Source organism: Pomacea canaliculata, linkage group LG8, assembly GCF_003073045.1.
Source record: "Pomacea canaliculata isolate SZHN2017 linkage group LG8, ASM307304v1, whole genome shotgun sequence".
Taxonomy (NCBI): Eukaryota; Metazoa; Mollusca; class Gastropoda; order Architaenioglossa; family Ampullariidae; genus Pomacea; species Pomacea canaliculata.
The window spans coordinates 1,233,739-1,251,323 of record NC_037597.1 but is presented as its reverse complement, the minus strand read 5'-3'; the positions used below and the strand labels follow the sequence as shown (position 1 = coordinate 1,251,323).

The following is a 17,585-nucleotide window of genomic DNA, read 5'->3' as shown; positions in this document are numbered from 1 at the left end:
GAAGAATAAACTTCAAATTTATTTTCGTAATTGTGATAATTCCATGTACATCTCACAGCAACTGTCACATTGGAAGGTGTCTTCTATTCAAGCAACTTCTGTCTAAATTCTGATCCCTTTGCTTTTCATGATGATCTGTTTTCTTCTCCTTTGTTTCCTTCTTTCCTCTGATGGGTAGCTCAGATTGTAATCTCAGAGTTTAGCTTCTCACGTGCATATCATGATGACTTTAACTCCTCCAACTTGGAAATCACTGTTTGCAGTTCATCCTCCAAACTTTGACACACACTGACCATGTCTTCTGGAATGAATCCACTCACTGGATCTATGTATTGTTGCTGAAAAAAAATAAATCAAGATTATTTACAGACATACTATGTGTTTATGTGAAGAAAGGGTATGCAGTTAGTTATAAAAGTCAATGATCATCCCCATGGCTGTTGAGGAGTGAGGTGTTAGGAGTCCAATTTTCATAAGGGCAGTGCTCATCTCCTCTGTCTCACCATCCCAGCACTCTCTATTCCTGAAGGCCAGGTCGACTGGAGATAGTTCACTGCACCAGAGGGTTATCAACACACATGTTTCGTAATCTATCTGTCCATGATAGGAATAGTTTGATAGCATTGTTCACATCTGTTCCAAGATAATTGGTATCAAACAGAGGGATTTGACTTCCTTCTGTGATCAACAACTAGTTAGGAAAGCTTCCCACATTCTGTCAATACCTGAACATTTGTTTTATTAAGTTCGGGTAAACGCTATGCCGTGCCAGTCCAGCTACTCAATCACAGATGAACTGTCAGCAGTGTGTGCGCGTGTGATGTGTATGGGAATTATTTTTTTTTATATATATATAAAATATATATTGGAACAGAGCACACCTCCCATTTAAATTGCCCATTGGGACTAATGAAGTTGGTTGTTATTGTTATTGTTATGTTATGGTCTAGGTTCAGACACTGGTGCTCTAGCCACTCTGCTTTCTCAGTTAATTATAAAACCCAGCCTTAAATCTTTGTCAAGCAGATCTTCAACTTAACTAGCTCTCCAGCAGCAAAGGTTATGATGAAGTTACAAATCCATTCTTTCCCATCTTTTGAAAAGTCAACCAGATTGCAAAATTGTTTCCAATGACTTGGTGGGAGTCAGTGTAAGATACCACTCCCCAATAGTTGAAAGATTTCTAGAGATGCAACACTGCAAAGACCACCTTGCAAAAAAAAAAAAAATCTAAATTAAGACATCACAAATGCCTCTGCAACATATGATCACAGCACTCCCACTGGCTGTAGCACTGAGGACATAAGTGCAATTCTGTACATCTACAAAGTCAGGGACTGACCTATGTTTATTCACTTACATTTGGGAAATGGTATTATTTATTGAGCTCAGCCTAGATGCTTAAAGAAAAAAAGTTTGCATTCTGGTAGACTTTCCAACAATTTTACACTATCAGTTTTTTTTCTTCCTACAGACCACTACACTGCTCCTCTTCTTTAAAATAAAAGCAAAATTCTTCCTGACGAGCAAGATTAGAAAGGTACTTACTTTGATCTTGCTGACAACACCTTTCAGCATGAATTTAGCAGATGACAGAAGAGGGGTGGCCTGCACAGTGTTGCATGCCTGGCCAACACTTGTCAGGTACACTGCAGACATGAGAGATGAGGTTGTGGTGAGAATAGTGATATACGAGAAGATGAGAAAGATTACAACAGCAATAATAATAAAATGATTTCTAAGGGGAGAAAGGCAAAGGGTGCAGCAGGAATGGCGTCAAAGTGAAGAAATACACTTCATGCATACATCTTTCTTCTGCTAAGGTTGATATTCACATGAAGCATTTTACAATGTCTCTCAATGTGCACCTTGTAAAAGATCAATTAACATATTATTGACGACATAACACATAACATTCTAAAAACATGCTCTGGATGTCCTACTAACATGTTCTTTTGGGAATAAAGAAATCAGTAAAAAATAAAAAGTACGCCTACAAATTTTACATGAGAATGCTCGATGACAGAATGTTTCTCCTAACATTCTTAGCCTTAGTTTTTTCTTTTCTTTCTTTTATGCTGAAAGGTGTTTTCAGCAAGATCAAAGTACTTTTCTAAACCTGCTTATCAGGAAGAAACCCCACCAAAGAAATGTAAAAGGGGTACACATGTACATGATGATTACAACTGCACACAGATACATGATTAAAATGGCCCACAGATTAGATAGGAAGGATGAAGTAGCCTGATGCCAAACCTTCTGCCAGCTGTTTGGACTGTTCAGCCACATCTTTACATTTTTTCTCATCTTTTTCCCATCCCGACTCCTGCATCAAACATCTGTGAGACTTTTGAAAAAGCTGCAAGCACTGCAGTACAAAACACATCTTTAAAAGCAGGGTACAAAAGAAAACACCAAGAAAATGTAACACTAAGGTCAACTATAACAATTACTGTAAAGAACTCCGAAGAGACCAAAGCCTCTCAACTGAAATACAATATTGTTAAGATCTATTGAAAATATATCTATTGATTGTTTAATGAGTTTTTGAAACATGATGTGATGTGCTGAGAAGGAAAAAAATGAAAATATTTACTTTTTCAATATCACATTTGTGATCTGCAGAGTCTGTTCTGACCAGCTCTGCATACAATCGCCAAATTTTTGCATTGTTTGTGACCTGTATAAAGATAAAAATGCAGTAAAAATTGACTCATGCTCAATTGACATTGTGTTGCTATACTCTGCCAAGATTCTTTAATCTTTAAAGAAAAAATTAATATAGTTACAATGCATTATTCCCCCCACCCAAAAAAAAAAAAAATCCTGAAAATCTTTGATGTGAAAAGCAAAGCTCCAGACACCATAAAACAACTCACAGACTGAAATCTCTCACCTTGGCTGTGATGCGGCCAAAAAGTTCCATTAGTTTTCCATGAAGCCTTGCTGCTGGTCTTCCGCTGTTATCATTAATGTTCTCCACCACTGCCCTGACTAGTATCCCCAACACCTGCCGTCATACAGGGAAGTAACTGACCATCATACAGGGGAAGTAATGGACCACCACATGATCACTAACTAAAACATGCTGGCCCAGTGATGGTCAGTTACAGTGGCCCTGCATGATGTTGGTCAATTACATTGACCACTGTAAATGACAATCACACTGGGCCTGTTTAACTGACCATCACTGGGCCATAGTTATAGGAGAATGGGCCCTTGCTGAGGATGACACAAATTTTCTCATGCTGGACTATTGTTATGGTGCACAAGACTATAGACAATTCTGTCAATCATTGATTCTATCAACGCAGCTGATTCTCACCCAAAGGGATGTTATTAAAAATTGATAATTAATAGTTTATGCTAGCACGGCATTAGCAGACGAAAACTTTCCATGATAAAAGTACTGGCCAGGGCCCAGCGCCTTAGGACCATTTATACATGTCACAAAAGAGACAACTTGCCAGATCAGTCAAGGCCCAATCAACAACGACAGTGCTACCTATCAGCAGGCTCCAGCGTGAAGTCAGCGAGAAGTGTGCTACTGAAACCAACACAGAAACCAAAGCAGAAATCAAACTGAGAGAGGGAACATCCGTTGGCACATGTAACAAACGCATGTTACACCAGTGTGGCAAAGTTCAACAGCTTACCCACTAGCTGAAATTGTACTGGTTGGACACTGGGACTGGCAGAGATCAGATGGACAGGATTTGGGGAAACAACAATGGACGATGGCCACAAACTCATGCACAGCAAGGTGGCCAGAGCTGTCTTCAGTTGTACACCCATATCCAGCAGGTTCATCTCCATACATGTCCCAAGACAAGCCTCAATGTCACCTTTGTCCGAGTATATGCTCCAGTTTCCATGCATGAAGACAATGAAGTGGAAGAGTTTTACCAACAACTAGATAAGGTTGTGAAGACAGTTCTGAAAAAGGATATCCTCATACTCGGTGACTGGAATGCCAAGGTCAGCCCAGACGCCTACCAGCAATGGGCAGGAATGGTGGGCAAATTTGGCCTTGGCAAAACCAACCACAGGAGCATCAGATTTCTAGAATTTGTGCAGAGCCAGAGACTCACTTTAGCCAACACCTTACACCCCCAAGAAATCAAGGTAGCACTTACCTGACAGACTGAGCCATAATCAGATCAACTATATCCCGCTGCCGAGATGTTTCAAATCCAGCATCAACAAGGCCAAGACAAGGACGTACCCAGGCACTAACATAGGTAGTGACCATTACCTTGTTCTAACAAAACTGAAGCTGAAGTGAAGTGACTCTCAAATACACCCTCCCCAACCATAATTTGCTTTGATTTGGAGAAGCTAAAAGACCCAAATGTTGCAGAAATCTTCAAGGCCACAATTGGAGGAAAATTTGTCACACTGAATCTAGTGAATGTGATGTAGCCATCCTACAAACTACAAAGGCCCTGACTGTCCTGTGCCAAAGAGTCTGGGAATGCCCAAAGAATGGATGCAGTCACTTATCAAATCCCCTCCGAAAAAAAAGGAAACAGCAAACAGTGCCAGAACTACAGAACTATAAGCCTTATCACCCACACAAGCAAAGTCACGCTGAAGGTCATAAAGAACCATATCAGATCCACTGCAAGAAAGCTGCTAGCAGAAGAACAGGATGGCTTCAGACCATACAGAAAAAAACCCATTGAGCAGACCTTCAGCTGTCACATTCTTATAGAAAAGCATCTTCAGCATCAGAGGAATTTCTACTACAACTTCATTGACTTTAAAAGGGAATTTGACAGAATCTGGCACGTGGCTATGGCATGTGATGCGAAAATTCAACATTGAAGAAGGCCTTGTTCAAGTCATCTATGAGTTGTACAATAGCTCAACAAGTACAAAACTGCTGAACAACCAAATAGGAACCTACATTCGCACCACAGTAGGCGAATGTGAAGGATGTCCCCTAACACCAGTGCTGTTTCATATATTCTTAGAGAGCATCATACTTCTATCTCAATTGGTGGAAGAACGATCTGCAAACTACGCCTTGCAGATGACATAGACCTGTTAGCAGGTACCAACAAAGAACTGCAAGACCTCATCTACAAACCGACAGACAGTTCAAACACTTATGGAATGGAGACCAGCACTGAAAAGAGCAAAGTTATGGTCAACAGCAGCAGCAAAGCAAAGATCTCTATGAACGAGGTACAGCTGGAAATGGTCTTCTTGTTCCTATTCTCCCCCAGTGGAGCATAGGGCTGCAACTACACCACGCCATCGGATCCGGTTCTGGGCGTCCCTTTCCAGTTGGGACCATGTCATGCCATCATGCCAGCTGCCCCCACCTCACTGTGGACCAATGAACTGAGAAAAACTACATCTAAACTAAGAACTCACCTGTACATCTATCCACTTGTCCTTGAGGTCCAAAAGGCGGTGATAAGCCCTGATGGCTTCTTCAAACTCCCCACAGTCTGTGGCAAACTGCAAATTTTTTCATACATCTGAGATTTTTTGCATACATTTCTGTCCACCTAGATTTCAGCAAATGTGAGTTAAAAAAAGCTAAAAATAAAAACCAAAATACACACCAGCAGACAGTTCTCCCACAGCCTCCAGTTCTCGTAGCTGCACTTGATAGCATCTTTACAGTAAGAAATGCCTTGTCCCTAAATAAAATTTAAAAAATGAACATTTCCTAGTAAATTCTCTTTTTTCAATGTGTACCAGATGACCTGACTATTAGGAACATAGTGGCTACATCTACTCTTTAACCAAGCAAATGTCAGTGCGGTTAGCCTTTCTGGCCACTTAGGGCTCCACAATAACCCTTGATCACTATTAACCCTCTTAGAAGCCACATAAAAATATAACATTACAATGACTGGCTTATAACTGAAGACTGTGAAGGCGACAGTGGGTGAAGTTTGTTTTTTATTATTACTGCTCTGAGGTAAACATTAGAACAAGAAACCTATACATTTTTGGAAAGAAGAAAACTTGAACTTGCAATAAAAATAATAAAAATCGCCTTCCCTGTACTTCCCAACAAAGCATTGCACTAAGTGGGTTAAGGAAAAATAGAAAAATACAGAAGAAATAAAAATTAGCTTCATTTGAGTTATCTCAACAGAAACAATTTCATTGCCTTTCTTCCATTTCTTTATAAGTACAAAAACAGAAAAATGGGAACATGGCATGTTAGTACATAAGATGTTCTATGTTAGTACAGTGTAAATCAGAAATGGAAGTAAAAGTAAGTGCAGTTTTAATTTTCATGTAAAGTTATAGATATTAGAATAATTGTATCAACAATAATGTTAGAAAAGAAAATAACATACCAGAAAGACAAGCTTCTTAAAATTCCCTACACTGCCATATACTGTATTATCAATTAACTCACACTTTCTTCAGACGTGCATAGGCTGTAGCCAAATTACTCCAAGCCTCAAAATTCTGAAATAAATTATTGTTCCTCATAAACTGGACTTCATATCTGTATCTGTCACAAAATCTCTCTACTGACATTATAGTTCACAAATATTTTAAACAGTGCTCTTATGTTTCAAAACAAAAAGATTTAACTTTGACTCAGCATATTTGCATGCTTTTGTGACCATGCAAACATTCAACTTCTCAAATAAAAAAAAAAAAAAAAAGTCTCATGCCATAACTGAAAATCTAAAATTACTCTTAATATTACTTACATCATAGTCAATGTTGACGCAGCGCCGGAACGCTCTTACTGCGTCCTCATATTTCTCAGCAGCCATGCAAGCGCAGCCACATGTGAACCACACAGGAATCTTTACATACAAAAAAATGGACATTTCCATATGAGACTAATTTTACCCTCATTCCTGCAGAAATAATTTATAATTACTCACAGAAAAGAACTCCGCACACTGGAGACACATATACAGAGACACATATACCTGTAAAGAGTTGATGGTAAGAGATTTCTCAAAACACTCCACTGCAGCATCATACTGAAAAAGTACAAAATATTTGTCATCTATGTCAGTGGTGTGATGCTTTATATGACACAAAAGTTAAGAAAAAAAAGCAAGAAATAGATCACTGTGACATTTCCTCTATTCAGACATAATTTAACTTACCCACAACAAAATGAAATTGATCTATCAGTAAGCATGCATAAAAAAATACAACAATTAAATCCATTTGTTTCTTCCTAACTTAAAGGATAATTGTGCATCCATCAAAAATTGCTATCTCACTAAGCATTACTGAAATAATTTTAAAAGTATATAATATTATATAAAATGTTCATCAGATTTGTATAAGAAGAAGCAAATAGCTATGGGTCAAGACATAACTACCCAAAACTTTTCCCATCTATAAATTAAGACCAATGCTTGCTACACAATGTGCCCTGGCATTTTCAGCTTACTCTTTCTTCTGAGAAATGTACATAACCAAGACATCTCATTGCTCGTGCACTGCGCTGATTGGACAGTTCCCAAGCTCGCTGGTAATGTGATGAGTCGCGAGTCACATCACCAAGGAAACAAAGCAGATTTGGAGTTTCTTTTACAGCAAGCTGTTCACGGATAACAGACTCTGCCTATCCACAGAACAGAAACAATATAAGCTGACAAATTCAAAGAAAACTTCATTAAACAAGAAGCATGAACTTTAAACTAAAGCTAAACCTTTTCTTTCAGCACATCAATTTCTTTTTTATCTGCGATCTTTTAATTTCCTATTTGTTGTTATTTGTTATAAAAGAAAGATCATAAAGTAAAACAAATTGAAAAAAGGATTAAAAAACCAACCTTTTCTCTCTTTCCAAGTTGTTGGTAACATAAAATGGCATCTTCCCACAAATGCAGGCGCTCATAGATGTCAAGAGCAGCCCCGACACAACCTAGTGAAATAAGCAGTGTTGCCAACTCGCCCTGAAAGTGATACAATTAACTATTAAATGAATTAAACTACTAGTGACAAAGTAGTTTTACTGCTACATCCATTTTTAGTTGTCCATGCGGTATAGTCTACTATGCCAATCAGTCTAATTATCTGGAATGAAGAAAACTCTTCAAAACCTCTCTTAACCTTTGCTACCATCACTTGTACTAGGATTAAACCAAACCACTAAAATCTGGAAGCATATATCACTCTTAGCATCATGATCTTGAGATTGCCTACTCTTATCTATAGAACTCAAAGCTTAAAGAAAAAAAAAATTAGGAATGATAACCTTCTTACTTAAATGAAACTAAGATCATTACTGCCTAGCAACTAAGAGACTATAAAAAAGTACAAAAGACTCATAAGCAGAAGATGCCTGAAAATAGAAAAATTTTCTCTTGCATCACATTTTTTTTTTTTTTTTTTTTTGTCGTTCGCCTCTTTCACACTTGGAGACAGCTCTTGATATAAAATTGGTGTCTTCTGTAGAGACTCACTGGCCCGTACAGCTTGTTGTGCAGGGTCTCCGAGGGTACGGAGATTCCTACAGTCCTGTAGGATGTGTTCTACAGTCTGGTCTGCCTCTCCACATGAGCATCTCGGGAACGAGGTGCAACTTCCTGTGTAGGTGGTGAAGCGCCCTGTTGTGCCGGTCCGACGGAAGATAGCGACCTGGTCCGGTCTGGACAGCTGATGGTAACTGTCCAGTGGTCATCTTGACATGTTGACTGCATTGTCTTCTTGCTCGTCCTCTGCACCCAACTTAGCCATCCTGTCAGCTTCCTCATTCCCATCTATCCCGCAGTGTGATGGGATCCACTGCAGAGCCGTTCTGAGCACTTGATGTTTAGCAGCGCGGCTTCCAGTCTGGCAGTTTGTTATTGTTGACTGCCTGCAGCACCGACAGAGCATCGGTTGATGATGATGTTTGCTGCGTGGACCAGGGACTTCTGCTCTATAGTTTGTACAGTGGAGGCCAATTGCTGCTGCCTGCCACTGTCCATTTGGGAACTGGATGTACACGCCGGCCCCTCCCCTCTGGATAGCGTCTGTGGCTGACCCGTCTGTGTAGCCCTTATCCATGAACCTTTCTTCTAGCATGGCTAGCGTCAGGCTCTCTTGCTCACGTCGCTATGCTGTGAGTGAGGAACTGTGGTGCAGATGGTAAACGAGGTAGAGAGTCGGTACACCTGTGCAGGAAGCTTTGTTTGGTATTTTCTGTGTAGTGCCTGCGTCTCTCGCACAAAGCTGGATCTTTTCAGCCTTTTGCATCACATTTAGGACAAATAATCCAAAGGAAAGAAAACTCTCCACTATTTTGTTAATGACAACAGTGTAATCTGAAGAAGTTTCCTGAATCACATTCATGGCAACAGAAAAGAAAAAGTTTCAAATAAACTAAAAAAGACACAAATAAAATAGAATTTTAAAAGCAGAGAAGCCCTTTTTAAATTTGCAGTTAATTACCTGCAACACCCAAGATGCTGGGGGCAACACAGCATAGAAAAGATGTAGCCTGTGAGCTGCAGTAGGCTCTTGCCGGTGAATGTTGTTCACCAGCTCCTGGTAAAATGAAATAGAGTAATCAACTGTAATATTTTTATTATTTTATTTTAAGATTTAAATTTCTTCTGAGGTTTAGCTTAGCAACATAAAACCTTGCTGTGTGTTGCCAGCAATTTTTCAATAATTCTTCTCTAAAGGTTTGGTATTTTTTCGCATAAACATTGAGCCTCATGTGAGAACCATCATGTAAAAACATAAAATGATATCTATCATCTGGTAAATACAAAGAGAAAACGTGTTTTGATGACAATGCAAGGACAATCACCTTAGCAATAGCACCCTCACTGAAGATTTGGAGAACAATGACAAAGCAAGGAAATTCTCTTTGATACCAAGAGGTTAGTATCAAAAAAATGATAGCATAAGATGCAATGATCAAAGCCAATATCAATTAAGTCTAATAACTTCGAACCTCAAGTTGCTGCATAGAACGTTCTACTCTACGGCGACTGTTCTTCTCCATTACAGATCGGCGAACAAGGGCTGATACAGCCACTGACCAACTAGTCACTTGATCTAGAATGAACTGTAATAAAATTTTCACAAGTTATTTTTTAAATGCAAGAATAATCAGCAAAATACATTTCAGCATCCTGGCATATATAGGAAATTTCATATACAAATCTTTTCTTTCATGTCTGCAAATACATGGTTAGGCCAAGGACGAATAATAAATTATCTCTGTACCTCTAATGTCAGTTCTGCTCTATATTAATATTTTAACTCACATCAAGATAAGCCATAACTTCTTCCTCTGTAAGCCTCTCACTTGCTACCGCACGACGATGGGCTTCCCTTTAAGACAAATGTACGATAATCATATATATTAAGTATAATATATTACACTATCAAATATATTGAGTTATTATATCAGTAATATCCTTATAGATTTTAAGCATCTACCGACATGGCTAGAAACTTAAATAATTCTGTTGAGTTTTGCAGCAAAGTTGTTTCTTCTCCCACTGCACTTTTAGCACTTCATTGGGTGTTGAAAGTAGAGCCTCCTCAATATTTCCAGCGAAGCTAGTCCGCAGTTTATGGTGGTAAATTTACCTCCAGTTTGAGTACTGAAGATTTTCACAATGTTTGAGTCTTACAGCTTTCCAAGTCAAAGGGAATTCAAGGGTTGGTTGAGTGGCATTTTGCCCTCCAGCTTTAACTTCAGGCTCATTAAGACAAGGTTATAGTCGTTGCCTATCTCAATATCTGATTACACCCATGCTTTTAGTTTTGCCAATGCTGGATTAAAAACGCCTCAGCAGGAAGATAAAGCTGATCTGGAAAGTGCCAACTGACTGTCCTGGATTCCTTGTGGGGATGTAAGGTACTAAGGTGAGTTGTGAGGTCTGTATTTTAAATGCTAATACTTTCAAAGAATAGAAAAAAAAATCAGGTGGTAAATTAGGCAAAATTATGAGAGAATTCTCTAATGTGTGTAGTTGTGCATTCAACATTTCTTTATGAATGCCAGTTTTATTTAGAAAGTCAAGAAAGAATGACCAGTGTCTCAACAAATAGCAACAGACATTACGGACTAAATAACTAGTGCCCATGTATTGAATGTTGGTAGAGACTGATGATACAAATGCTTTGAAACAATGATACTTTCTTAATCTACTACAGTACTTAATTATATTAGTAGATATTACGAGTGAGCTCACCACACAACTGTTATGCTGTAATTTTTACAATAATTTGATATTCAAAATTAGACATATGAAGAAATCCTCTCTGAGTTTGTCTCTCATTAATGAGTTGTCACCCTGAGCTCAAAGGCAAGCATGATATATAATATATAGGAAATTTACAATTTCCTCTTGCAATTATTTTATCTTCATGAACTGTGCGAATATTTTAACATGAAATTGTTTTAGCTGAAGGTAATTTTTTTTTCTGCAACAGGATTCTTAGAAAAAAAAAGTATAAACCTTTTGTCACAACAACAAAAAATAACTACATTAATAAGTATTAAAAAATGGTTTAGCTTAATCTGCAAAATCAAACTTTTCGGTATCAAAAACTCATGACATTTTTTGCAAACTGAAACATGATTCAAGAGGTGTGTTTAGGCAGGGACGTGCATTGTTTATAAAGTATAACACAAAGAATTTAATGAAATGAGTGTAATGATGAAGGCAGTATGAATGAAATTATTAAACAGCAAAGCAAGTCAAGTAAACTCACTCGGGGAGTGATATGTCTAACCAATGTGTTCTTCATAGTTAAAAACGCAAAAACAAGATTTGCCTAAGCTGTTTGGCAGTAGATCTTTTAAGTACTGTGTTACATGACAACAATAATATTTAAGACATCTCTGCATGATCATAGTACTTTGCATGGTTGTACTGTAGCAGTACTGCATCTGGCAACGCACGATTTATTTATCATTGGATCCATTATTATCTTATAAAAAGACAGTCTTATAATTACCCATCACATCAGATTCAATGATCACAAGTGAATAAACTAAAAGCTGAAAGCTTCTGTAGCATTTATAAAGAAACTTTAATCCATCAGTTACAATCTTGAAAGAAAAGACAACAATAATTTATCCTGAAGATAAACAAAATAGCAAGAGATTTTAGTGCATGTACAATACTGCCGCCACTTGCTTAGGAAAAGTGTGTTTTGGTCAGTACTAAAATCAACAAAAGATTTTCTTACATTACAGCAAACAGTAAGGCTTGTTCCAATGGGCAAAGTTTGATTGCAATGTTATCTTCAGCATTTTTGAAATCAATTTTGTTCAACACAGTGTCATCCTCCATAGGAAGGTTCTGGAAAACAAAATTATACATTTCATATTTAGTCACAAATAAAGACCTATCCCATCATCATCATCAATGACTATAATTCATTGATGACTGTCATATCTGCACAGAGCAGGGAAGTTCTGCATGTTTGTTCATTCATTTCATAGTCCATTACCCTTTTATCCACAACAGGAAAAGGTTTCTAAGGAGAAAAACCTCAATAAAAAAAATTATGCTTTTCAATGCAGCAGGTATCTCTAGAAGAATGTACAGTTCTCCACAGAACAAAGAAACAAATACTGTAACAGGAATACTTGCACCTATGGTCAACATTTATGTAACCATGAAATGCATAAGTTAGGAACTCTTGACATTTTGTCAAGGTACAGGTTATTTTATTGTATTTTGGAACCACATACTTTGGGAACACCAATTTCTGAAGCACAAAAACTGCACTGAGACAGAGTCTCCTCCCCCTGCTCTCTTGTGACTCGAACCATCAGCTGGGCCTTGTGCTCCTCTTGAAATCGTGTCCGCTTCCCTAATGCACCTGGATATTTTACAAAGGGCAAATAAGGAATTAGGACTGAAGACTAAAACACTAACAATATACCGTAGATAAGTATAAACTGATGTCAGTGATTAAAATTACAATCACAATCTAAACAACAACTGAAACAAAACCTTATACACTGAAGCTAACCCTGAATTATCACTGAGGCTGAAGTGACGCTAGCTCTGTAAAACTGAATAGTTTTTCAAAAACAAAACAAACAAAACCCCACCAGATGAGAAAACAAATTTAAAAGGTTTAATAAGAAGGATCTCTCAAGAAATCTCAGCATTTCTTAACTAGTGGTTAGCAAAGTCATGTTTACAAAGAAGACTTTGTGGTCTCTTTCTCTTCCCTCCCTAACTCCTATGTGTGTGTGTGTGAGAGAGGTGTTATGTACAGACAGACAATATGACAACAGTGGAAAAGAGGAGAGGGACAATGTTCAAGTACAAAAGATTAAAGAAACTGAAAAGATGACAAATGTCTACAATACCTGTTAGCTCGACCTGAATACCAGCAAGTTTCTTAGCCTGAGCTACATGTTCTCTACTATGAGCGTCTTCCCAGTATAGCTGACAAAGTCGTGAGGCTTCCACGTGAAACAGCACAGCTATATCTCTGATACAAACAACAAAACATTTGCCTTAAGCTCATCTCACTGTCCCCACCCTCAGTTTCAAATGTTCAAAGCAATTGCGAAAAAAACTACACTGTGATTAATAGAGGAAAGAAAGTTCAGCATTTCATCAACCATCTCTTACATGGGAAATTCATAATCAGAAAACATCTCTACAAAAAAAAACAACTTCCAAATGCAAGCTAACATTATAAATGGGCAACAAACCTGTTTGAATCACTAGTGAGAAGTGTTTCCTTCTTTGAGACTGCAAAATAAGAAGGCATTCAGTGACAAATAATACAAAAGCAAACCACTTTCTAGTGATCAAAACACTGAGCTAAAACTGCCTATCAGATAATTTATGTGAAAGATTTTTTCAATTTAGTTATCGACTCATAAAAATAGATCTCATTTCTAAGGACTAATAATAACATAAGCCTGAAGTCCAGTTTCTATTGGCTTCTCACTAAACATTTTGCTATTACTGAAAGTTAGAAAAACATCAAAATAGTTATGCTGAAAATTCAATTGTTTTCTGTTATTTAAAGATCAGGAAAGATTTTTATGAAGACTAGATATGTGATTACACAGGATTTGCATTTTAGGACAGCGTGTAAATAATGTATGCATATGATACCCAGGATTCTGATCAGTATCACATGGTAGACTGAAAATAGGAAGCATAAATCTAGGCATACATTATGTTTAATAAGATATGTTTTCTTTCAAGTTTGAGAACACACTGCATGGCTTAAATATATTATTAAAAACAAATAAGGAATCTTATCGGCTATGATTATGCATGCACACGCACTGTCTTCAATTCTTTCCAGAATGGTGGCCCGTAACGTTGGAGATTTTGGTCTAGCAGAGCTTGTTGTATCCCCAGACATCGCACTAACCACCAGTCCCATGTCTGACATCAACATCAAATGAATTTCAAGTGATTAAAGTTCACAGCACAAAATGGTAAATTAAAATGAAAGTATTCTGAAGTTAGTACCAATATTCTCAAGCATTCCTTCTTTAGTTAAATACTAAAACTGAAAATGTTTATCAAATTATGTGACATGTTGTTTTTTAAAAAACAGATTTAGTTCACTGCCATGTTCAAGCTGATTCATAAAATAAACAACACCTGTAGCGATGAGCAGAGGTGTCGGCAGTCTAGGAGAATGATACGGGCTATCTGTAAAAAAGCTGCATACTTTGATAGGTTATAGGCTGGCTCACCATCTTCAGTCAAAAATGTCAAAGCCAAATCTTGAACCATCTGGATATAAGAAAGAATAATAACACTGATTTATGCCAGATCAACTTTGTGATTGTCGGCAAACATTCCCTTTTGAATGTATGTTATGCATTCAAACTGCAATTCACCAAATGCATACATTTTTCTAACCCCTTAACACCTTCATATGCCCACCCTCACACATATCAAAAGTTCATTCCATGTCCCTGCATGCACACATGTATGTGATCAACAGCATGTACACACACAAACATGCATGCGCACGCACACACCCACACAGATTTTTTTCTTTAATTGCTTACTGTGTCATCTCTCCATGCATCAGGGAGAAAACAGGATGGTGGAGCAGAGGTCAGAGGACCAAGCCAGTTATTCTGTACGAACAACTGTAAACATGCTGCCCCAGTCACCAGCACCTCCAGTTCCCTAAATAAAAAATGTCAAAACTAGATACCACATTCATCCTTTCATTGTCAAAATTATTTTTTGTAAATTCTCTTTTATTGATACTTACCAGATGACCCAATTATTAGAAGTTTAGTGGCTAAAGCCTTAACCAAATGAATTACTGCCCAGATCTATGAGGTTAGCAGCCCTAGCCTCTTGAGGCTCCACTGTACACAGGTGCCTCCACCTTCAATCCCTATACAAGGCTTTAAAACAAGAGCTCAGAAGTCTTTTTGTTAACTCATGCAGTCATGGGGAAGGCTGGTGAGCATGCTTATTAAGTTATCTGGTAAGTATCAAAAAAGGGGATTTTCAAGGAAAATTAGATTTCTTCATTAACTTTACTAGACAATCTGACAATAACGTCGACTCTGCCAATACCATACTTGCTGCACAGCTGAAGTAATATGAAGATGTGGTGTCTACTGCAGTCAAGATGGGCTGAAAATGTGCAGAACAGCCTCCCAGGCTGAGTCAGAGTGTCACCCAGCAGAGGTCATATATTGTGCAGTCACATTTCTATGGAAGGCAGCCAGCATCCACATTTCATGAGCACTGACATGTAATCCTGAAAGACAAGGTCTATCCAAAAAGGGAGGTAAAGCAATGACCAGCCCTCCTGCAGAGGACATGATCTATAAAGGTAAGTCCTTAAAGCCTGGGTCACTGTCTGAAAGAAGGTAAGGGCTGGATCACTAGTGACTGAGCACTCACAGGAGACATCCCGAGTGTCCCGAGATAAAATCTGAACCCACAGCCTCTCACTGCAGTGGTGACAGCAAGTATATTAACAATTACACTACATGGCGCTCCAAAACAGAACCAGGCTGGAGCATGGGCTTTAAGTACAGCACCAACATGGAGAGACCCCAAAGCTGGGCTGGGGTGCAATTTACCACAAACAGCAGTGTGTAAGCGGGTAAGCTGTGCTACCGACTGATGCTTGATTGGAAAAGCCAGAATTGATGAATTCTAAGGAATTTTTAGAAGAGTTCCAGAAGCTGTACCCCCATTTTCTGATGCCCACCCATCCTTTCCCTGCAAGCAACAAGGGGAAGCAATGATTGTGGCAAAAATATCAACAGCCAATGTAACAGCTAAGTATAAACAATAAACCAAACAAAAAGACAGCTGAGCTCTTTTTACAGAGCCTTAGATTGCAGTCAACAGTAAATAAACTTGGGTGCAGTGAAGCCCATTGAGCTAGTGCCACTAAGCCCATTGGCCAAGGCAGCAATTACTCCTAACAGACAGGTCATCTGGTAAAGTTAATGAAGAAACTATATGTTGTACTTCAATTTTAAGAGTACAATGATGAACAAAAGATATTTGTTATGAATCTATCAAGAGAACATTGTGATTCATACTATAAAGGTAATGTGTATACTATCTTTAAAACCAATATTAAAATTCACTTTCATGCAGTTTGTTTTTAACATCCACCTAATAGTTTATAACATATTTCCTACCTTAAGGAAGTGTCATCTCCAGCCTCAGTGGTGAGATATGATTGCACATTGTGAACTATTGCACCATCCAAATATTTATTGTTGCCAGGATTTTGCCCAATTATTTGCTTTGATGAATCATGTTGTAAAACTTCTTCAAATCTTCCTCCCAAGAATAAGCTTATGGAAGGTGGACATTTTCTTCTGGCATCCCAAATATTTCCAAAATAAAACATTAATTGCCTCATGATTTCAATTTCATCAAGATCCACAATACATTTCTAAAGTATAAAATGTAAAGCATACCTTATTACCTTTGCTGCACCTAACTTTATTAATGTTACCAAAATCTCTTATCCAAATGGTCCCCCAGTTATTCCTCTTTGTGCCATGTATTAAAAATAAATGACACAATAATAACTTCAGAAAATAAATGCTACTACATACTATTACTACATATATACTCCAGAACTGTACAAATCTTTGCAAACTGAATGAAGAATTCTATACTCCTATAGGTGGATATTTCTTTAGCTGATGTTTTAATCTCTTTTGATCAAGTAAAATGCGTGATGCCTGGGTGTGGTAATGTTGAAATTATTTCACAGTTGTGAGACATCAGAGACTTCCGAACCTATCGATTACTGATGACGGAATCTCTCACAGATCGAGATAAATGAATGTACAGGTACACAAAAGCATTCAACTGTAAGTTCTCATTGATGATTGATGTTGCCACTGTCAACTGCGTGTTCATCAGTAAGTGATAAATAGCATAACATAATCATCAATTTACAAAGCAAATAGCTCGCTCACTCATTTTCTGTTTATTCTGATAATTAAAAATGGACACAAAAATTAATAAACAATCAGCGTATTTGGAAACCTTCAATATTTCGATGTCTGTCCCCTAGCAAGATCGCCAATTCCATTTTCTGTGTTGTGTAGCACTATCTCGTGTCGCAAAACCCACGTTACGAACCTCACTGACCATATGGTAGTTGTTAATGGTCTCCCCTGAATG

General features: G+C 37.9%; 1 protein-coding gene across 1 annotated transcript; it reads right to left on the bottom strand.

Moving 5' to 3' along the window:
• Positions 1-6: 6 nt before the first annotated feature.
• On the bottom strand, positions 7-17,579 carry LOC112569768 (tetratricopeptide repeat protein 27-like). The gene is given in 25 exon segments (XM_025247664.1): positions 7-338; positions 1,549-1,649; positions 2,257-2,368; positions 2,597-2,680; positions 2,897-3,010; positions 5,383-5,469; positions 5,577-5,635; positions 5,638-5,654; positions 6,389-6,441; positions 6,693-6,791; positions 6,921-6,974; positions 7,397-7,570; positions 7,782-7,904; positions 9,385-9,480; positions 9,896-10,009; positions 10,212-10,278; positions 12,151-12,263; positions 12,659-12,789; positions 13,289-13,413; positions 13,640-13,679; positions 14,229-14,330; positions 14,553-14,687; positions 14,969-15,092; positions 16,583-16,765; positions 17,448-17,579. Coding segments are annotated over 21 exon segments (1,983 nt in total). The 5' UTR covers positions 14,329-14,330; positions 14,553-14,687; positions 14,969-15,092; positions 16,583-16,765; positions 17,448-17,579; the 3' UTR covers positions 7-218.
• Positions 17,580-17,585: the final 6 nt, after the last annotated feature.